Source organism: Triturus cristatus, chromosome 4_2, assembly GCF_964204655.1.
Source record: "Triturus cristatus chromosome 4_2, aTriCri1.1, whole genome shotgun sequence".
In the NCBI taxonomy this organism is placed as follows: domain Eukaryota; kingdom Metazoa; phylum Chordata; class Amphibia; order Caudata; family Salamandridae; genus Triturus; species Triturus cristatus.
In genome coordinates, this window is record NC_140586.1 from 877880128 (window position 1) to 877903518 (window position 23391).

At 46.3% G+C, this 23391-nt stretch overlaps 1 protein-coding gene across 6 annotated transcripts in view; it reads left to right on the forward strand.

Moving 5' to 3' along the window:
* Positions 1 to 23391, forward strand: part of DMAP1 (DNA methyltransferase 1 associated protein 1) — a 396892-nt gene that overhangs the window by 133029 nt on the left and 240472 nt on the right. For all 6 annotated transcript variants that reach the window (XM_085602888.1, XM_085602887.1, XM_085602892.1 and 3 more), the window contains exon 7: positions 16129 to 16296. In XM_085602888.1, coding sequence (XP_085459014.1) covers positions 16129 to 16296 — 168 coding nt within the window. The remainder of the gene's footprint in view (positions 1 to 16128; positions 16297 to 23391) is intronic.

Sequence of the window (23391 nt, forward strand, 5' to 3'; positions counted from 1 at the left end):
TCTGCTGATCACCGCGAGAAGCGAACCTGAATGTGAAAAGGCTTCTCTGACAGTTTTACATTTTCTAGCCGACAAGGGGCACAAGGTGTCTCCTTCTAAGCTGCAATTCTGTGTCCAGCGAGTTATTTATCTTGGTCACTCGCTGTCCAAGGAGGGAAGGCAGCTTACACCAGATCGCATCCAGTTAATTGCTAACATGTCAATACCCCAGACACAAAAGGAAGTGCGGGCTTTTATAGGCCTCACTTCATATTGTAGGCAGTGGATCCCTCAGTACGCATTTCTAGCAAAACCACTCATTCAGCTAACCACACAGGAGGCAGCCGCATCGACTGTTCTCCCTTGGACTCAGGAACATACACAAGCTTTTGAAAGCCTAAAGGAAGCTTTATGTCAAGCACCTGTTTTAGCAACACCATGTTATAGCAAACATTTTACACTCTTTGTTACAGAACGTGAAGGTACTGCCTTGTCAGTACTCACTCAGGATCAAGCAGGATCACGCAAGCCATGTGCTTATTTTTCCAGTACATTAGATCCCGTAGCTCAGGCTTTGCCCGCATGCCTGAAATCAGTGGCAGCAACAGCTTTAGCAATCAGACAAAGCGATGCCATAGTATTAGGACATCCATTGACAGTACAAGTACCACATGCAGTAGAGGTTCTTGTGAACCGAACACAAACACAACACTTGACCATAGCAAGACTTACCGGTTATGAACTGACATTGTTTCAACCACACATAGAGATCCGACGGTGTAATACATTGAATCCTGCTACACTATTACCTGTAATTGGAACAGACCCACTAGCTCATGATTGTGTTGAAATCATTGAAATAAAGACGAAACCTAGACAAGACTTGACAGACGTTCCATTGTTAGATCCAGACCTGACGTTGTATGTAGACGGATCGTGCATGAGAACAAGTACAGGAGATTTAGTAGCCGCGTATGCAGTCACAACAGACACTGAAGTTATTGAGACAAATTGTATAGATACTTTGTCAGCCCAAGCAGCAGAACTTATTGCTCTAACACAAGCCTGTATTCAAGCCACAAATAAGAAAGTTAATGTATACACTGACTCACGTTATGCATTCGGAGTTGTACACGACTTCGGCGTACTGTGGCGAGAGAGAGGTTATTTAACCTCCCATGGTGCCCACATTCAGCACGGACCCCTCATTCATGCCTTGTTAGACGCAATACATCTACCCACTGCTATATCGATTATGAAATGTAAAGCACACACGAAGGTTACTGATATCATTTCTCAAGGCAATGATTTAGCTGACAGAACAGCTAAACAGACTGCTCAGAATCGCACATTAGACATGACAAAGCCAATAGTTCAGACACCAACACAGTGTATGACAATTAAGGATCCCGCACTGGACGTAATTGACATACAGACACATGCTACTGCAGAAGAATTAAAGAAATGGACTGAACTAGGAGGGATCCAGACAGATCAGGGATGGATGACGAAGGAGAAATCTGTATGGTTTCTTCCTGACTCTATGGTCCAAGCCATTATAGCTACAATTCACAGCCCGGCGCATTTAGGAGAAAAAGCTATGCTAGATAGCATTCAACACATTTGGTTCAATAAACATTTACGAGCAGCAGCTAAACAAAAGGTCCGTACCTGTATGATATGTTGTCAGTTCAACCCGGGAAAAAGTGTTCCCGTAGAACAGGGTGGATTCCAGACTCCTGATCATCCTTTTGAAGTGCTCCAAATGGATTATATCCAGATGGAAAGATGTCGAGGATTCAAATATGTTCTTGTAGTTGTCTGCGCTCTCTCCCGATGGACTGAGGCGTACCCAGTATCAGATTACACGGCCCCGACTACTGCCAAACAGTTAGTTCGAGAATTCTTCCCACGGTACGGGCTACCACGTGTTGTATATTCAGATAACGGCCAGCCTTTCTCATCCGAATTAATGAAACATGTCTCACTTTTGTTGGGATATCAGTGGAAATTCCACTGTGTCCGACACCCCGAGGCAGCAGGTCTCGTGGAACGACATAATCAAATTTTGAAAATCAGATTGTCTAAAATATGTAAGGAGAAAGGTGTTGACTGGATAGTAGCCTTACCAGTTGCACTATTTTACATAAGAATGGTAGCACACTCTCGAACAGGGCTATCCCCGTATGAGGTGATCTTCGGAAGGCCACCAAATATGTGGGGGACGCCTGTACCACGTAAAATAACTGATGTTAATTGTAATATGCTGACAGATTACCTGGCTTCCTTGATGTCTGCACTACAATCTTGTCGTTCACAGGTAGCTGCAGCTTTTCCTGACAACACTGAGGTGAAACCCCATGACGTTGCTCCGGGGGATCTGGTGTTTGTGAGGAATTTCGATCGGAAAACCCAATTGGAGCCCAGGTGGAAAACACCGAAGCTAGTCCTGCTGACCACAAGAACAGCCGTGAAAGTGGAGGGCCGCAAAGGATGGATACATTCCAGCCACGTAAAGAAATTTCATGGACTATCCTCGGATATAGACACTGTGCCCTGCACTCCCTCACAGACTGATTCAAAACTTCCCTTTGTTGAAAGGAATGACTCTCAGAACTATAAATTAAAACTTAGGCCCAAACAGTCGAGCAATTTGATTGTTTAAGTCCTCTCCAAGGTGAAGCGGTTGAATTGTCTCTGACATGTATCCCTTGGACCTGAGTAGAGAAAATACCAGAGAAATGTTGAAACGACAGGCGTATTGTAAAACACTGCGTAGCTACTGTGTGAGGACATTATTAATTCTGTTTTTTTTGAGTGTTTTAATAATCATTACGAGTGTGATTTTGCACATATATCATCCTATTTCTAGACATGTTTATAATATTACTGCTGAACATTCTTTTAGCGACCTACCGCCACATGAATTATCTTATAGACTTGCGCTGCGCAATAACACCTTCATTAGTATGTTACATCATTCCCATCAGACTAGTAATGCCACCAATTGTTGGGTGTGTGGCCGACTCCCTCCCTATCAGAATAACAAAGGAGTTCTGCCTTTCTTTCCACATCCGTTCACACACAATGGCTCCTGTGGAGCATGGTTTAGTTTACTAAATTCTATAGACCCAGACACAGCAGTTTATCAACAACATTGGATATGGGGAAATCTGAATCTAGTTTTATTCAAAGTCTGTCACCCTAATAAGGAGGGTCACCCCAGTAGAACAGGAACTGATTTAGAAAATGAAGTGTATAAATTAGGTAATTTTACGCCTAATCTCATGATTTTGAACGTCAAATCCGAAGTTGAACTAATTCTGCCCACTATGTCAGTATTTCCAGTTAAGGGTGAATTATGTGTAAGAAAAGTTGGTTCCATACATATGGGCCATAGCCAATGCGTTACTACAGTAGAATATAGTGATCAAAGGAAATCTTCATTTAGAGCTTCTCGCCATTCTTACTTTATATGTGGTCAGACGGCATATATGCGTCTGCCTCTAGATTGGGATGGTACCTGTTACATAGCATTCCTTTTGCCACCTGTTTTCCTAGCTCCCCCTGATTATTATCGAAATGTTCATTTAGTACACAAAAGAGAGCGTAGAGATCTCCCAGTTGTCGATTATACTGAGACGGCATGGGACAAGTATGTAGATTTCAATAAAGGTATCTTTCCCTATATAGGTACAATATCAAATAGTAAGCTGATACGCAGACTCACCAAGACTCTTGAAGCTGTAGTAAACGAGACTATAGCCGCCCTAGGCAATCTGACAGAGGAACAATCAGTGATGAGAATTGTTGTTCTCCAGAATCTTCTTGTCCTTGACGTCATCCTGGCCGATAGGGGCGGAGCTTGCAGGGTCATCGGATCCAGCTGCTGCATATTCATACCAGAAAATTCGCCATCTGTATATAAAGCTATAACACGCCTTCATAAGATTGTAAGCCAGATACACGAGAATCCAGGCACTTGGACGTGGTCCGGGTGGTTTTGGAGTGTGATATCAGCCTGGGGATGGAGAGTTCTATCCTTCCTAGGTATTGGCCTTCTTATGCTCTTCAGTTGTTGTTTATGCCTACAATGTGGACCAGCGATTTGTGGTCTGTGTGCCACATCATGCATTCCATATCAAAGTTCTCGTTCAAAATGCCGGAAAAAGAAGGAAGAAGAAATGATGCTCCATGAGCAAATCGATGGAATGATGAAGATTGATATCTCTTGAAGGGCAAGTAGGGGACAAGGAGGGAATGTGGAAATGTGGATTTTCCTGATCAGTCACGTCCCCTATCTTGGACCCCAACGGTTCTATATGCATGTTACAAATGCATGTGTGTTCCCTCCAGTTCCAGTTTTCAAGACGCAAACATATGTGTGTCTACCGTCGACATGTTCTCTGTCAGATCCGCCATCAATGGGCTGGATATTCAATTTCTAAGTATGAAAAGCCACCGACTTTATATGGCTAAGTTACTCCATTTTTACAGTTCAGGCAAGTAGGCCCGATTCTTTCCTCAAAGCCTTTCCCTGCTCTCTGTCTCTGACAGTTTCAGCTTGAGCTCGCATCTGTATCCATGAACTTTGTCCTACTCCCTGTGCAGCTAACGGTGCCTGCCTCGGCCAGTTTTCGCCTGCCTGCCAAGAAACTATATTTCACCTTCGAATTATCTATTTTGCTCTTCAGCCGATGCATTCCTGTCTAGTGATTTAGGTAAACATTTCCTTTAGCTCACAAGCGAAGGACTCAGCCTTTTCGTCCTCCTGCAAGTGATTCATAGCCCTGTTGCCATGGAAAGTTTTCTGCCCCTCGCTTCTCATATAGGAACTTAGACGCTTGTACACGCACATACAGTTAGTATAGAATAGATTCTGTCCGAGAGTCCTTCCTTGTGGATAACATAGTTCTCTAAACATAGGATGTTAGATATGATTTGGGATTAGGTTGACATGACCCCCTAGACTTCTCGTCTCCACATGTAGAGCTAAATGTCAAGTCCCCTTCACCCCCTAGTTGCACGTCAATCACACGTCATGCTGCTGCGCACGCATCTATGTTAAGTATTATCGTATAGATCCACCTATGTAAGATAATCGGAGCCAATCACGTTTCTTTTTGCTCCTTATTACGCCTAGTTTCAATTACGTATCACTATGTTAATTTATCTTATCAATTGTTACGCCTTTCTGCACTTGTTTCATTGTAAATGTATGACCTATAAAGGTTACTTCTTGTCAATAAAGTATTGTACTTCACTTCCTGAACCCTCGTGGTGACGGAACCTGAAGGCCGCGACTCGAGTCGGCCATTTTGGATGGAATAAAGCCCATTTAGAAAACCTCTTATACCACGGATTCTGCCTCTTGTTATTCTGAGCTATTTTACTTTATTTTAAAGATTCCGTATGAAATTCAGTTTAGGTAAAAAAAGAATATTTACCACACGGTCGCGGACGTGGTTTCCGCCGAGGCGGATCTGGAGGACGACGAGGTCAGCCCACATCCACCCCGGCAGCATCCGCCACAAAGCCTTCCTAGTCCGAGCTTTCAGGCCCATTCCACGCCAGTGGGCGGCAGAGTTCGCCATCACCTGCTCCACTGGCGGTCCATCACATCGGACAGGTGGGTGCTGCAAATCGTCCGAAGGGGCTACTCCCTCCCCTTCGAGACGACCCCTCCAGCCATGCCACCGCAGCACCACCGTATCTCGGGGGATCATTTGAATCTTCTCCACGAGGAAGTTTCCGCCCTCTTGGCCAAGGGGGCCGTCGAGCGCGTTCCGAGTCCAGAAGTAGGTCGTGGTTGTTATTCCCACTACTTTCTGGTTCCCAAGAAGGGCAAAGGGGGCCTACGCCCTATTTTGGACCTTCGGAACGTCAATGCCTTCCTCCGGAAGGAAAGGTTCAAGATGTTGACTTTGGCTCAGGTTCTAGCTGCCCTAGACCCCGGAGACTGGATGGTAGCGTTGGACTTGCAGGACACATATTTCCACATCCCCGTCCTGCCGGCCCACCGGCGTTACCTGCGGTTCACGGTGGGCCAAGAGCACTTTCAGTTTACCTTGCTCCCCTTCGGCCTCACCAGTGCCCCTCGGGTGTTCACGAAAGTGATGGCGGTGGTCGCAGCTCATCTGCGCAGATCAGGGGTTCCAGTCTTCCCCTATCTCGACGACTGGTTGTTGAAGGCGGGCTCGCCCCAGGCAGTCGTCTCCCACCTCCAGACTACGGCGGATCTCCTGCATTTGCTGGGGTTTTCCATCAACGTGCCGAAGTCACACCTGAGTCCCTCTCAGAAGCTCCTCTTCATCGGAGCGGTTCTCGATTCGGCGCAGTTCCGGTCTATCCACCGGAACAGCGGGTCCGGGATATACAGGCCCTGATTCCCATCTTTCGGCCTTTATCCTGGGTTTCGGTCAGGCTAGTGTTGCGGCTTCTGGGGCTGATGGCCTCCTGCATCCTACTAGTGCATCACGCCAGGCGGCGCATGCGGGCTCTGCAGTGGGACCTGAAGTTTCAGTGGGCCCAGCATCACGGCAACCTGTCCGACCATGTCTTGATCTCGGAGGGCACTGCACAGCAGTTGCAGTGGTGGCTCACGGACCGCGATTGGGTCATGGGCAGAAGCCTCTCCCTTCCCCAGCCGGAGCATGTCGTAGTGACGGATGCGTCCCTCCTGGGATGGGGTGGCCATATGGGAGAGGCGAAGATCAGAGGCCTCTGGTCTCCGGCGGAGTCTCGTCTCCACATCAACCTGTTGGAGTTGAGAGCGATCCGGCTTGCACTGAAAGCCTTCCTTCCCTCTGTCAGGGGCAGTGTCGTGCAGGTGTTCACGGACAACACCACCGCCATGTGGTATTGCAACAAACAGGGCGGGGTGGGGTCGTGGACCCTTTGTCAGGAGGCTCTGCGCCTCTGGACGTGGCTGGAACACCAGGGCGTCACCCTAGTGGTTCAACATCTGGCGGGCTCTCTGAACGCCAGAGCGGACGAACTCAGCCGCCGGTGCATGATGGATCACGAATGGCGTCTGAACTCCGAAGTGGCGCAAGGTCTCTTTCAGCAGTGGGGAGAGCCTTGGTTAGATCTATTCGCCACAGAAGAGAACGCGCAATGTCAGCAGTTCTGCGCGTTGGAATTTCCAAGGCGGCACTCGCTCGGCGACGCTTTTCGTCACAAGTGGAGTTGCGGTCTGTTGTACGCCTTTCCGCCTATACCACTTCTGCCCAGAGTGCTGAAGAAGATCAGGCACGACCGGGCCCAAGTCATCTTGGTGGCTCCGGATTGGGCACGAAGATACTGGTATCCCGAGCTACTCAGTATGTTGACCGATCCCCCGATACGTCTGCCCCTTCGGGAGGATCTTCTGTCGCAGCAGCAGGGGACGGTCCTCCACCCGAACCTGTCCAGCCTCCACCTCCATGCGTGGAGATTGAGCGGCGGCAGTTGATGCCATTTGACTTGCCTCCTGAAGTCTGTGATATCATTCTGGCAGCCAGGCGTCCCTCCACAAAGACGGTATACGCCTGCCGGTGGAACAAATTTGTGGCATGGTGCACAGCAAAGGCTGTGGATCCCCTTTCCGCCCCTCTTTCTGAGGTTCTCCTCTTTCTTCTTTCTCTGGCCCGGCAGGGCTCTGCCCTGGGCACCCTGAAAGGTTATCTTGCTGCCATCTCTGCCTTCTTGCGGCTTCCTGATCCGCCTTCTCTTTTCAAGTCCCCTGTGGTTACACGCTTTCTAAAAGGCATTACTCACACGTTCCCTCCTGTCCCTTTTGTAATGCCTCAGTGGGACTTGAATCTGGTCTTGACATTCCTGATGTGCGCTCCCTTCGAGCCTCTTCACAATTGTCCTCTTCGTCTTCTGACTCTTAAGGCTGCTTTTCTGGTAGCCATCACCTCGGCTAGACGGGTGAGTGAGCTCCAGGCTTTATCTTCAAAGCCTCCTTTTCTGTCTGTTCATCCGGACAAGGTTGTCCTTCGGCCTCGTCCTTCCTTTCTTCCGAAAGTAGTGACTCCATTTCATCTTGGGCAGTCTGTCACCTTGCCCACCTTCTTTCCGCATCCTTCCAAAGAGGAAGAGAGGCTCCACCGTTTGGATCCAAAACGTGCGCTCTCCTTTTATTTGGACCGCACAAAGCAGTTCCGGGTGGACGACCAACTTTTCGTTGGATACGTGGGTGCTAAGAAGGGGAAAGCTGTGCACAAACGGACCATCTCTCGGTGGGTCGTTTTGTGCATCAAAATGTGTTACTCTTTGGCAAAAAAGGACCCTCCTGTTGGGCTGCGCGCCCATTCTACTCGGGCCACAGCAGCTACTACTGCTTTGGGACGGGGAGTCCCTTTGCAGGACATCTGTCAGGCGGCAACGTGGGCTTCGCTACACACGTTTGCCAGGCATTATTGCCTTGACAGCCAAGTCCGGAGGGATGGCTTCTTTGGCAGTTCTGTCCTCCAGGACTTTCTGGTGTGATCTTGGTTCGCAGACCCACCACCGGGGATGGTATTGCTTGGGTATCTATTCTAAGGTGAGGAATCTAACTAACGTGTTTCTTTCAGATGAACAAGTTACTTACCTTCGGTAACGATGTATCTGTAAGAAACATTAGTTAGTTAGATTCCTCACCGACCCACCCATCCTCCCCGTTCTGCGAACTGACGTCTAGGGTTAAGGTTATCCTTTTCAGGCCCCTAGATTTTTTTTTTGGCACCAGTGTCGGTCTTTGCATGGCTCTGCGTTCCTGGCGCGGAAGGCTATGTACAAGAACTGACGTCAGCGCGCGAGGGCGGCGTCTAAGTACTCCGACGACGTCATTCCGGCGCACGACGCCGACGACGGACGCGGAGCCGCAGACGACGCCTAGCGACGCGCAAGGGGTATTGCTGACGAAAAATCTTCCGGATCCAGTCTGACGCCTGGGGATATTCTAAGGTGAGGAATCTAACTAACTAATGTTTCTTACAGATACATCGTTACCGAAGGTAAGTAACTTGTTCTTTCTGCAGTATCTAAGACCCTCATAAACAACCAGAAACACGTGTCTTTTATCATCTTACGAGTTCAGTTTACCCAAGATGTATCCATTGTATTATGAATTAGTTTTGGTTTCAAAACTACCAAGTTCTGAAGAACATCTCACTCATATTTTATTTCTTTTTTTTATAAACACTTTTTAAAATTAGTTTTTAACATATAACAGGCCCTAGTTGTCATCTTAGTTTTTTTGTCCATGGGCCTTTGATCGTACACATCGATGCCAGTTTCCCCTTCTTACTTTTTCCCCTCATTGATGTTGCCTGAGTAACAAAATACTTGATACACAAAAATAAATGGGTCTGGTCATGAACCAAAGAATAGTTCAATGCTCTCGATGATCTGGGGTAGTACAAATTTGGTGTGCCCTAACACGGATAGTCTTCATGTGGTTTCCAAGTGTATCATTTCTGTTATAACGTGTCAACCTATCTAGTGCCACTAAAACCCTTCTTGCCCAGTTGTCGCATTTTTTTTTGTAGTTGGTCACAAGTTCCTGTTTTGCTGCTAGGAGTGTATGGACGATTAAAAAACAGTTTCTCGTGAGGCTTCCAATAAGAGTGATGCATAAACCCAACAATATCACCAGTAATACATTTGGTATGGGAAACCCCAAGCTCCTCCTTCCAAGAATTGGCATGCCCTTGAATAAAACTTTCAAGACAGGACATGACAAAATGAAATGAAATACCAGCATTTGTAAAGCGCACAGCTACCCCCGAAGAAGTTTCCCGGCGCTTGGGGCCGTCTGGAAGATTAAGCGAGCTATTGCGCAGAGCCACATGGTGCTGGGCAGACCCTTGCTGCCGGCACTGGGGATCGAATCTTGAACCCCGTGGCCTGAGTCAGGCACCCTGGCCGCTGCGCCACACCTCTTCCTCCACCACATGTATAGTACTTCCCGCTCCTGCCCGGGTTTTCTCTCAAATTTGCCGTTTGTATTCGGGAACATATGCTGTAATTCATTCTGAATCATATACCATTTACACGTTATCTTGATCCAAGTCTGCTGATTCTGCACACGCTGTGCAAATGTCATAAGATTATGCCACAATCACTCCCATTGGTCTATTGGTATTTCTTTTCCCCCTGTATTATGCCATGCAGCCGTAAAGATCCACTTATGGGAATTAGAAGGTCTTAGTGCTTTATGTGTGTTCGTTAGAAGTCCTTTTGTAGATTCATTATGGGGAAGCAACTTCTCAAACTGCTTTTGAGAGAAGACTGTGGTTGGTGCTCTGTGAGGTTTGCTCTGAAGGTCATTCTGTGGGCCCAAATCTTCAGTTGCCCTTCAAAATCTACAGTGTGCGCCCTTTTGTCTGGGTGCTTGATAAACGGTGCCCTATCAATTTAGGCATAGAACAATGTATATTTTGCTTAGGGGTTGGTTCTGATCGATATTAAGTCCAGCACCAAGCATGTATCGAGGCGTGCGTTAGGAAGAGCACCAACACCAGAAAGCCGGTGTTTGTGCAGCACTCCATTAAAGGGTCATATATAAACTTAAATCTGCGTATTCTGAGTTCCTGAGTGCATCTTCTTGCCAAGGTTGTATGTCACAAGGATAACCACAGAAATATCTACCTGTACATTTATCAACTCCGAGATATAATTCATTCATGAATTTTTATTCGGCAAAGCTGCCATAAAAGCACATAAAAATGAAAGATATCAGTACAATACAATACTTCCAACCATGAAATCAAATAATTTAAATTAGATAAAATGCATAAAATTCATTCAATAGCAAGATTTAAATATGTGCATTCAAAATGTAAAAACAATGAGCACTAAAATGGAACAAAATATATACGATCATACACTAGCAGCACATGGTCATTACACTCCGGTATTTGTTCTTAGTGACATTATTCAAAGAGGCTAGCTTTTTTTTGTCTAGTCCACCACATATTAAACAGGAAACAGCACATGCAATCGGTTGACAGATATTAGTTCTCATGATCCTAATTGCTGTGCTAATATCTTTAGTCCCCAGGTTACGACAAAGCAGCAATGTCCACTTTTTCCTGTATCCATGATAATATGGGAAAAAATGACAACATGGTCGATTGATTCCATAGCTCGGGGACAAAAGGGACAGGACATACCTGAATCAGAATAAGTAATTCTGCCATTTTGCTGTAAATGAACGCATTGGTAAACTCCCAAACCGGAATTACATACAAAGAGCTTTAGTAATACGGGGCTGAATCTCATCCAGATATCCTCAAAGGAGTAAACCTCTTTGAACTCGAGGAAAGCAGTAGTGGGAAAACCCACCCTCCCATTCCTAGAGAGCACCGCATCTACAAAGTGCCTACGTAAAACCTGGAGGATGGACTTCGCAATCTCATGGGCAGACCAGAGATTCTCACATCCAAGCTCAGTAAGGTGACATTTTATAAACCCTAGCCACAGGATCCTAGTTGCCCGAGGTAGTTTCAAAAGCTCCTCCTTCACCAATCGGTATGGCACACGATCCGCAGATGCCCAACCCCTTCCCCAGTACAGTAATGGGCAAAGACCCACTTTATTAGCAAGTGATATATGGCCTATGTCTAACCGAAGGGGAATGAGCGGGGTGTTGACCGGGAGGTTAGTGAGGAGACGCAGGAACCGGTTCTCAACTAGCTCCCTATTGCCACCATTCACGTGGCCCCAAAGCTCCCCACCATACAGTGACGTTGCACCGACTTGCAAATTATAGATTTGAAGGGCTGGGGAAGCTGGGCGAAATGTAGCTTGGGTTGGCCACTTCACTAAGCTGTACACGTGCCGTAGATATGGACTGTGATGAATGTGGAAATGCGGGGTTACCCAGTCTCGGAAAGGATAACTGGGGGTAGGAACCTGGCTCCTTATGTGATATATCAATAAGCAGATATACCATGGATAAAGTTCAACTGTTCCCTTATGAGAGGAAAACGGCTCTCTATGCAATCCCAAAGTGCTCTATTAGTGGGATAGTGTGGTCGAGCAGCCTTAGGCTAAACACAGAGGAGTGTAAGACATTTGCAAAATACACACAATGATTAATAAAAGAGACACACAACTCAATATGGAGATTTACACCAATTTATAAAACTACCAAGTATCTTTATATATGTTTAGCCATCAGAGAAAAATTGTTCAGGTAAGTACGTTTTTAAATACACATTCTTTTCACTTTAAAAAGTGCACACATTGCAATTTCTGAGTTCTGCAATGTTGTTCTATGAAAAGAAGACCAGTTCTGCAAAGAGGTCCAGTACATCAACTTACTTGACCAATTTGTAATCTCTCTTGGCCTTTGATATCGAGGTTTTATATAGGGACCTGGCTGCCTGAATTAAAGTCCTATTCCCATCTTTAATTGCTTTAGTTTTGGCAGGTCTTGCAGATACGCATGATTTCGTATACCAGGATACCTCTTTTGCCCTTTTGGGGAGGAACCTAGATTCGACCAGGAACAGGTTCATAAGAGAAGCAAACATTGAGTTGTGAATGGCATTATAACTCGCTAAGGAGGCAGATTTGCAAAGTATTGCACCCATCTCTTGTACAGCTTCCTGCCCAGAAGCGACCACCTCATAAATCTGCCTCCGTATATCGGGAGAGTCAACCAGTATGCTCCATTTAAGGCTTCTCCAGTTTCTTGAATTTATGAGCCTTCTATCAAATGGTTCGATGTTGGGACTAGATTTAATTGAACTCCATGTTTTCAGGGTAAGATCCAAAGCATTGTTATTACTGTCATGCTGGGAGATCACCTCCATATCTATCATAAAAGGCCATAATCTAATATCCAACAGGATATAATGTGAAAGGCTACTGCTGCCCTGGCGATTAAAAGTGTGCCTCCCCTCTTTGTCACTTGCGCTCTCCCATTACAAGCTCGTAAGCCATTGCTCTGTCTACTTCTTAAAGTGTGAGAGGGACAGTGTCGGCACTGCCCAAGCTTCATCTTCCTCACAGCTTTGGGTGTCAAAATCAGTACTAAAGGGCTCAAAATTGCAATTAAAAGCACCTGCCACAATTTTAAAATAACCAGAAGGGGAGACAGCAAGTGGGCATCAATCAAATCAATGATAGCTAAATTAGCCTAGCTACTCCGGGGCTTGAAAAAGACATGATAAATGCAATAAACCTCATCGGAAAGGAGCTGCAGAATAACACACAGAACATCAGGGGAAGCAATATCGATGACTTTAAGCATAACAAGGTTGTTTTGACCCAGATTATAAGACCCTCTGCGGTTCTGCCTTTCTCTGATGTAGCAGGCTGGTCAAAACAAGCAAAACCAACCTGAAGCTGCGGGGATATAGCCCATGTCTCCTGGGACAAAAAAATGCCAAATTGATCAACAAACTACTCCCGTTTGGACAAGAAAGTTTGTTCTTAAAGGCCGCAAATTTCCGATAGACAATCTTTGTATAAGTAGAACCAGTGGCCCACAGGATCATCAGTAGGTGTTGGACTAGAAATATGCTGAAGACCATTAACCACAGAGGGTCATACAAGATTCAAGCTGGGAACTTTCATTGGGAATTCACCATGAAGAACGTTAAGCCTATTGTGGCCTCATCAATAGTCACACTAGGGGATAGAATACGCTCTTTAGAGGATGTTATTTTAGATCTTTCAGGCAAACTTTACATATTATTGGCACATTCAGCACCTAACCAGCACTCTGCTTAGTTTCCTGCTATCGATCTTCCAAATACTAATTGGGTTGGTTCTGATGCCTCTTGTTGTAATGCTGTCTCAAGAACTTTGCCATCTAATGGTGCATTTCCTACTACCAGTAATCAAGCCACGTCTTCATTGGGGGTAGATAATCTGAAAACCTTGAGAACTGGATAATTTGGCAATAGTCAAGGAAGGCCAGGAGGGATTAATTGCCCCGTAACTAGCCACAGCCACAAGTGACAACCTCGTACCAACGTGCCCTCCGTACTCTTGCTTGTGTGAACAGGCCTCTTAATTGTTGTTCCCATGTGGTGGTAATGACTCGAGTCCTGCTTCTTCCTCCAATTGGGGAGGAGTCGTTTTTACAGTTTAAAAATAAAGTGTCCCATTGGCTGACTCGACATACTGACTTTTCTATCTCTGAGCACAATGACATTCTATAAGTGAGGAGATTTGGGTGGATTGGTTCCTCATCAAAGCATGTGGAAGGAGACTGTTATTGTAAACTACAGACACCCGGGCTTGTCCCGGCACGTAATCCAATCAGGATCCAGCATCATCAAGCCAAGATCATCGGTTAGTGTTGTTCCTTTTTGCCGTTCTTTTTCAAACCTGTTCCTTCCTGGCAGCAGGCTGGAAATTGGTTTTTACCAGCACAACTTATTTAACTCAGGGTTTTTTCAGTTGCCACTACAAACAGATACCTTGTCTTAACTGTCCTCAATAGTAACAATTGACACTTTCCCTCTACTGGAATGGGCAGGTTGTTAGTTTCTGGGCCTTACCATCTGTCCTCCAACCAGGCTGCCCCTTCTGTCGCAGCTGCAGAGCAGAGTCTTGCACCCGGGTCTGCGCAATCTAAACCTCCCATGTGTGGAGATAGAGCGGTGACACTTGACTGCATTCGATCTTCCTTTTGAAGTAGTATATGTCACCCTTGTGGCCAAGCGTCCTTCTTCATAGTCTGTGGACACTGTGGCAAATTTGTGGCTTGGTGTGGCAGTTGTAATACAGACCAGTTGCAGGTCTAACTGCCTGATGTCTTGTTATATGCGTTATCTTTAGCCAGTAATGACTTGCAGTGGGCAGTTTTAAAGGGTAGGTCAGCCCTTTCGGCCTTTTTGCTTTCACTGGACCAACCGATGCAATTTCTAAAAGATTTAATACACGTTTCCCCCTAAAAGCTTTGTGATGCCACAGTAGGACCTTAATTTGAACCTTATCTTTCTTGTTTGCACCCCTTTTGAGCAGCTGCACAGCTGACCGCTACGTGTCCTGACCCTGAAGACGATGTTATCTTGATAACCTCAGTGTGCTGTATGAGTGAGTTTCACGCTCTTGTCAGTCCAGCCCCTCCTATACTACCTTCTTCACATACAAATTGCTGCAGAGGACTAGAGCGGGATTTATGATAAAGGTTTTTACACCCTTTCATTTATACCTTCCATCACACCTCGGATGTTCCTTGTTTCACCTCACCCCACGAACAGGGGAGACTCCATCACTTGCACCCCAGAAAACCGCTGAGCTAGCTTTTACATTGACAACACCGAAGACCATTGGGTGGATGATTAGCTGTTTGTGAGGCTCGCTGGAGCAAAGAATGGCAAGGGAGTGCAGAAGAAAGGACGCTGCCACAGTTGATTGTCATCTGCGTTATGATCTGCTTCGCACTGGCCAGAAAGCAGCTCCCAGTGATTGCTGGTTCTTTCCAACGGGGCAGAGGCTGCTACAACTGGGATGGCATGCAGAGCGGCTGTCCTTGACCTCTACCAGACTGCAACTTTAGGGTCGGTACACACATTCACAAAGCACTACTGCCTTCACAGCCAGGTCTAATGGGACTACTACTTTGACAGCCAGATCCAACAGGAAGGGCATTTTGGCCATTCAAGACATATTGCTCTGAGTAATTCCAGAGACCCACCACAGGGAATGTTACTGCTTTTTGTATCCATTATAAAGGTGAGGTACTCTTTCTGGTGGATACTCTATCTTATCGCAGATTCTCCATCACACTCCTGTCTCCCCGTTCTATGGACTAGAATCTTTACCATTTATAAGTTCCCAAACTAGAGCTCTGCACACTAGCATAAATATTTGGTTCTTTGAGCTCTGCGTTAGAGGACACGGACTGGTTAAAGAAAGAAACTGACCTCCGTGCTGTTGGGGGACACTTCTATGTGGTTCCAAACATACCTGGGGAAGAGTGGGGCTGACACGAAGTGGGCATGATGGCACCTACTGGCACACAGGGTCTAGGCTGAAAATTCTACCGAATGCAGTCCTGGCGGCTGATGATATTCTGAAGGCGAGGGATCTGTGGTTCTATACAATATACACCAGAAATCTTTATCTTCAGAGTGGGAAAATTAGATTTTCAATATTGTACTTTTATGCTTTTTCAAACCGTAACAATGTTTTACTTTTTTTTGTCTCCATCAGAAAAGGTCAACAGAAGACTTAAAAGAGCGGTACTATGGGATATGCGCTAAGCTGGGGAACATACGTGCCACACCAGGCTCTGATGTGAAGGTGCCAGTATTTGACGCTGGGCACGAGAGGCGGAGGAAGGAGCAACTGGAGAGGTTGTACACTAGAACTCCGGAGCAGGTAATAACCAAACGATTTTATTATTACATGATAGCAAGTACTTTCTCTGTGTTTGATTACTTAATCATTTGTCTTTACTTGACACACCATCGTTTTTCCCCCAAAGTCTCACTAAGCACCCATGAAAAAGTGTGTGTTCTCAGCATTTTTTTTCACAAGTACCAAAAGCTTTCCAGGAGATAATAATAACTAAGTGCATACCGATTGTAATCACAACCACAGACTTATAGCTTCTCTGAGTTCTACGAAACTGCTGTATCTATTTACAAATAAATGACGCTTAATTTAGAGACCTTAGAAGGATGTAATACTGAGTCGGTAAACTGAAGTGAAAACCAGTGCTCTACAGGTTATGTACAGATTTCAGTTGCAAACTGTTTATGACTTAGCTAACTTACCTGACTCTTTACAAGGAACAGTAAGTGAATGCACTTACGCAGTGCTTTTCGAGAACCCCGCCTGAGTTATAAGTGTTGTGAAGGCTCTGACTAGTTCAAATATTCCCTTCCTAAATCCAAGCGAGTGATCTTGAATCTGATGTTTTGCCTCCAGTCTCCACAACAACAGGAGCAAAAGATTGTATTCCAAATGCTGTAATTTTGTTGTGCTTAAATCTGGGTTTCATACTCCAATTTTGCACATTCGTCCTCCTTTACGATCAAAAGTATTTAAAAATGGCATGGCAATATTACTTCTATTGCACCCCTTCATTTAGGAACAAGACATGAAGGAGCAAAGCCGATTCTCACTGTGTAGTAGTGTTAATGTTCCATTTCCATGTCCTCCTCATTTTGTGATAGTAACATTTCTAACCATCCATTAACTGCAGCTTTGTTGGGATTTTCCATTTAGAGTCCAGCACTTAAGTTCCTCTTCCTCTGAATCGCCAGCAGTCCTCTAATGCGATGATTCTGAACAATAGCATGCACTCCAGCAGGTTTCTTTCCTCTCCTGTATGCCATTGAATGAGTATCCTTGTCTGACCAAACAGCTGCTGCCCCACCCACCTCAAGGCTAGTTCAGACTGGCATCTTCAAGTTCACCTCTATCACTGTCCTAGTTTCAGATGTAGACCTTGCCCTTTCAGATTTGTAGGGTCCTAAGATACTCATCCTTCCTTGTACACAAACTCCAGTGAATAAGAACAATCTGTAATGATTCTTCTTCTGACAATCTTTCGAGAGGCTGTGGTAATCTGAGAGCCAGAAGCCTACTTAGATGGCAATATTTCTCCAACTTCAGGATTCTCGCTCTCTCATGTTCATAAATGCTCATAAATTGTAAGCTATCCTAGTGCATGTGCTGGACACACAATACTTTTTTATTATAAAAACTGTGGAAAAGTGAGCTCAGAAATCTTGAGGTGGTGCAGATAATCTAGAAAAACAACCTTTTTTGACTCAAAAGAAAACCTTGAAAAGGCAGTGGTGGTGTGCAATTTTCATTAAGTGAGCATAAAAGCAAGTAACCATTTGTTTGGCCCTACTGTGCCTAAAGGGGCAGAATCTTGAAAGTGGCACTTGTGCCAGCTAAATTAAATCTGACAGCTGACCTGGACATTAAATGGAAAATCCCTCCCATAGACCTTTCTATAGTGAAAAGGACCCCTAGGGCTGAACAATTGTTGGCACTTTACCTAAAATGTAACCCTAGGGCCCTAAATGGTAGATTTAGGTCTGATGGTAAGAGCAGCCAAATGTACATTCGACCTGTCCACTCTAGCCGTATCGACTATTTTTTAATAGGTTTGGCTGGATGGCCACTCATTCATGATATGGTAGTAGTTGAAAGGATCGATAGCGATCATAATAATCAGAATCTGTTGATGTTGGATTCATTAGCTCAAGCCCCATGTACCAAAGACCCCGTACAAGTAGGGGAGGTTGGGCTTTCCAATAACAGAAAAAATATCAGGTGGGGATGGGTTGAAAAACACCCGGATGCCTTTGAAACGGCGGTAAGCAAGGCCAAAGAATTGCTAGTGATATTGAATGGACTTCTTCCAGTCGAGAGAGGCCCATACATGGGAAAGGTCCACAAAAGGTTCACCGATATAAGAGACACATTGATGCAGGGCACAAAATGTACTCCCAAATCCTAGAAGGAAGCCCCATTATGTACCAAACCTGTAGGTGGGCCAGGACAGAACTTCTGCTAGCTGTTAAGACTAAATCCCAGCTTGCGAACTGTTGGGAGATTTATAAAAGAGAAGTGGCTATGGCCAAGAGTGATGGGCAAGATGCACTATGAGAGGAGATAACCTTTGCCATGTGCTCTAAAGATAATAGAAGGTTTTGGAATACCCTGGCGTTGAAAAAGAATGATGGGAGGAAGCCAGTGGAATGCTCTGTGCAACCCCAGGACTGGGTATTGCACTTTAGTAATTTGTATTCATGTAGTGCAGACCCTGCTTGGATGGGCATTGAATCAGCATTGACAGCTAAAATTGTGAATCACAGTTCTATGGAATTTGAGGTTAGGGAACCGATAGGTGCCATCAGGTCCAGTCTTGGGAGGATAAAAGTGGCCCTGACAAGATCCCAAATGAGCTTTTTCAGTCCAATAATCATTTATCAAATTCGATACTAATGGGCATGTCTATTCCACCCACTTGGCTCACAGCTGAAATTATCCCAATCTATAAGAAAGGCCAACATAGCGTCCCAAGTAATTACCAGCCAATTAGTTAATAGGCGCCTCACAGAAGATTTTCTGCAGGCAAGTGCTAGTGCATCTCTTTGACTAGACCAAGGAGAAAAACATAATGTCTGGTTTAGATGCGGCATTAGCACAGTTGATCAGATCTACCATTTTAATTGTATATTCTGGAAGACCGCAACAATTGGTGTCCACTTATTGTTGGTTTCGTCAATCTCCGTACTGCCTTTGATCCAGTCCCAAGAGCACTGCAATGGGGAGCCTTAGATGAGATGTGTATAGGAAAGTAGCCCTTTTTGACATGGTCACCCCCACTTTTGTGCCTGGTAACTGCTGTGAATTGGACTGGAAGTGCACTGGGTTCCTGCTGACCAGGTCCCCAGTGCCAGAGCTCTTTGCCGAAACAATTTGTTTGCCCCAATTGGAAAAACCTTTAGCACCCTCTGTAAATCCCTAGTAAATGGTACCCCTGGTATCTAGGACCTGAGGTACTAAAGAGGGTCCCCAAGGGCAGCAGCAAGAATTGTGCCACCCTAAGGGGCCCCTCACCAAGCACATGCAAGGCTGCCATTGCAGGCTGCGTGTCTTGGTGCAGACAAAAGTGAAAACATGACATGTCACCCATCCATGTGTGCCATGTCCCCTAACACTGCATGTAATATTTGTAAGTCACCCCTCCAGCAGGCCTGACAGCCCTATGGCAGGGTGCTGAATATTACATGTGAGGGCATAGCTGCATAAGCAGATATTCCGCTGTGCTGGTCAGTCCTATTACTGCCATTACAAGTGACCAGGGAAGCCTTTTTAAACGTGTGATGGACACTGCTGAAAACGAGTTCCAAAGCTACATGATGGCTTGACTAAAGATAGGGATGTTTGGTATCAAACATTTTGTATTGAAACCCACACTGATTCCAGTGATGGATTTACCAATACATGCACCCAGAGGGCACCTTAGAGGTGTCCCCTGAAAGCCTACCAGCCTCCTGAACTGGTTTCTGCCAGTATGCCACTCAAGACACTGTTCTGACCGCATAGGGTGAGAGCCTCTGGTCTGAGGAGACCAAGAGCCAAAGCCTTTCTGGAAAGAGGGTGTAACACTCCCTCCCACAGGATGACCTGCTGATTAGCCTTCCCAGGTCGGCAAGCTTCAAAGAGCTGCCACCTTCAAAATGTGAATCTTACTCCCCCCTCACAGGAGAGGAAGCCAACCCCCTTGTCCAGAGCCCCCTTTGGCACCAAGACAGGCAGGAAAAACAGCTAGTCTTGTAGTAATTGCTACCCCATGGCTAATACCACCCCTACGTTGGGCTAAACTGAGATGGACCGATTTTTCAGGCGTAGCCGTTTTTAAAAAAAAAAAGGCCAACAACCACCCCCCCCCCCCCCCCCCCCCCCTCCCAAAAAAAGCCATCGTTGTGAAGGGATACTTAAGAATTCTGGGACAGAGTTATGCCCACTACTCCCAGGAAGTGGTTATATAGGGGACGTAGTGACCCCAACGGTCAGTTGCCTATTGGTTACTATGCTTCACTCTAACACCCCTAAATTCAGTATTTAGGGGAGTCCCTGGCACCAGAATATCAGATCCTGATGACCTGAAGAAAGATGACCGATGAGAAGAGTCGCACAGCAAGATCAAGAAGCCCCAGCAACTGACTTGACGCAAATCCTGCCAGCCTGCCTCCTGACTTCGCCTAGTGCACCAAAAGTCGACTTGTCCTGCAGCTGCTGAGTCCCCAAACTGCCTGGAGACCTGCCAGCTTTCGCCCAGAAGCCAAGACCTCCTGAGGGACAGTAGAACTGCCCCCTTCATCTTGCAGATAGCAAAAGAAAGACCAGGAGGACTTTGGCCCCTTAAAACCCGACGCAGTCAAGCAGCACTGCACCCGAGCCCCACAGCCAGTGTTGAAGTGAGCCAACGGTGTCAGTGTGGTCCACAAGGTACCGAGTCCACTGTGGAGTGACTCCTCGTGAACTCCCCATTAGAGCCTGCAGCTTCTGTTGGCAGGCCCCTAAACCGCGAGTGTTGGTGGATGGAGAAACCCAACACCCCAAAGAACCTCTGCATCCGAGCGCCCCTTCCAGAGGATAAAAGGACCAAAGATGTCCCCATGTCTCCCAACATTGCAAGAACCAAAGCCACTCATTGGTTTCGACGGACTGGTCACACAAGCCCCTCCTGCAGCATCCCTTCTCCACCCTACGCTGTTTTGCATCTCTGCCCCTGGCTGCCCTTGTGCCGCTGGTCGTGTTCTGTTGGTGCTGCCTTGGACCTTGCCCATCACTCACCTTAACTCCTGGAGAAGGGCCCCATAAGTAGGTGACAAGAACCGATAAACCGCATATAACTGTCATCCCATAGGTTAACATTGCAGAAATTACACTGTCTACTTTTCAAACTGAAAATGTTTCCTATTTTAAAATGTACAATTTTCTTCTGATGCCTAAACGTATATAAAGATACTTGATTTTTTTACAAATTGGTGTGGATCTCCTTCTTGATTCGTGTGTCTAATTTATTGACCATTGTGTGTATTTTTAGGTGTCTTGCACTCCTCTGTGTTAAGCCCAGGGCTGCCACACTACCCTCTAACAGTACACTTTGAGATTGCCTTAGTAAGCCTCTGTCCACTCATAGGGAAACCCGTGGACTCTTTACACGATGTATCTCATTTTGATGTATCCTATAAAGAGCCAGCGTCCTACAGTAGGCATCCCCTCCAGTGTACTGGCAATTCTCGTATGGTGACACAAAAACAATTATACAAGCGTTAGGTGGGAGAGCAGGGCCAACTCACCGACCCCATAAGGATATTGTGGGGTGTGAGGCAGGGCTGCGTACGGGCCCCTACCATAGTTTCTTTGTACCTAAACGATGTACTGGAGTGACTGGACAGGAACATTTGTGACTCCCCAAAATCTTAGGAGGACTTGCACCTGCTTTATTTTTTGCGAATGATACACTGTTGACTTCCAAATCACTTAAAGGCCTACTACAACTCCTGGATGATTAAATCAATTTATGTAGAGTGTGGGTTGAAGCTTAATACTGTAAAAACCAAATTTATTGTATTTAATTGTGCAAGAAGTAAGAACATAAAGTGCAAGCTGCTTGTTAACACAGATCCCATAGAACAGGGTTGCAACTTCTACTATCTGGGTTTAAAATAACCCCAAACATGGATTGGACCATTCAGGTTAAAAAATCCCATTGCTCTCTAGTGCATTATACCTCAAGACTATTGGTAGCAATCTTATAAGACTACGAGATCTGGGGGTATGCAAAATGTAATATATTAACTGTGGTGTAAAATAGGTGCTCCGACTGCCAGGCGATGAATCCGAAGTCTTTGCGGGAGCGGTCCCGAAAGCTTTTGGAAGCCCAGCAGTTTGCTCCGCGTTGTTTGAGGTTCCGGTAAAGAGGAAGGTCTTGGGACCAGTCGCAGAGCCACCACCACTCGTCATCGAAGTCTTCGCACTCCTCGGGTAAGTCGAAGCACAAGAAGAAGGCGAAGAAGCATCCTCGCTCTTCTCCTTCTCCCCATCTGTCGGCTGATGCGACGCGGGACCCGGAGCGTTGTTGCTCTCCTGCTTCTGGGATGGCTTTGCGTTTCCCTCTCTTTCCCGGAGCCTCCCCAGCCCAGCTTCGAGCATTTTCCAAAGTGCTGCACAGCATCTTTGGGCATCCCGACTCCATTGGCGTGTCTTTGGGCCCCTGAGGATCCAGGCCTGGATCTGGATCGACTCAGGTCGACCTCATGGTACCTTCCCCGGTGCCGATTCATAACTGGCTCAGACCCCAGCCTCACCCTGAGTTCGGCACTGGACTGACCTCTCTCGACATCGGTACCGGCGCCGGAAGGTACGTTTGTACCTCTGTTTTTTCCTGGTGTTTCTTATCACCCTGAGTGGCAGCCAGAGGAGGGTGAAGAGGACTGTGAGGGGTCGGTAGACCGTTTAGCTGACCAGCTTGAAGAGCTGGACTGGGGAGATGACCTGGGTGATGCCAGTGGTTTGGATACCTCCCCAGACCTTGGCATGCGGTCCCCCCCCCCTACCGTGGCTACGAGGAGGGAGCTTCGTACGCAGTGGTGTTAAGTAGGGCGGCTGAGGCCTTGGGCCTGAACCTTCCTACGGTGGCAGTCAGGACTAACCTCCTGACAGAGCCCCTGCTGCCTTTTAATGAAGCACTTACCGACATCCTTCTGGGCCCTTCGTCCAAGCCCAGCACAGGGGCTCCTTTGGACAGGATGATTGCCCAACGCCACTGATCGGCCACGGGCGACCCACTTTTCCTCTCCCAACACTTGACCCCGAGAGCTTGGTGGGGTGCATTCCCTACTGCTCCTCCAGATAGGTAATCAAAGAAGCTGGATCACCTTGGGAAGAAGATGTTTTCTTCCACCAATTTAGCGCTGCGGTCAGTTAACACCG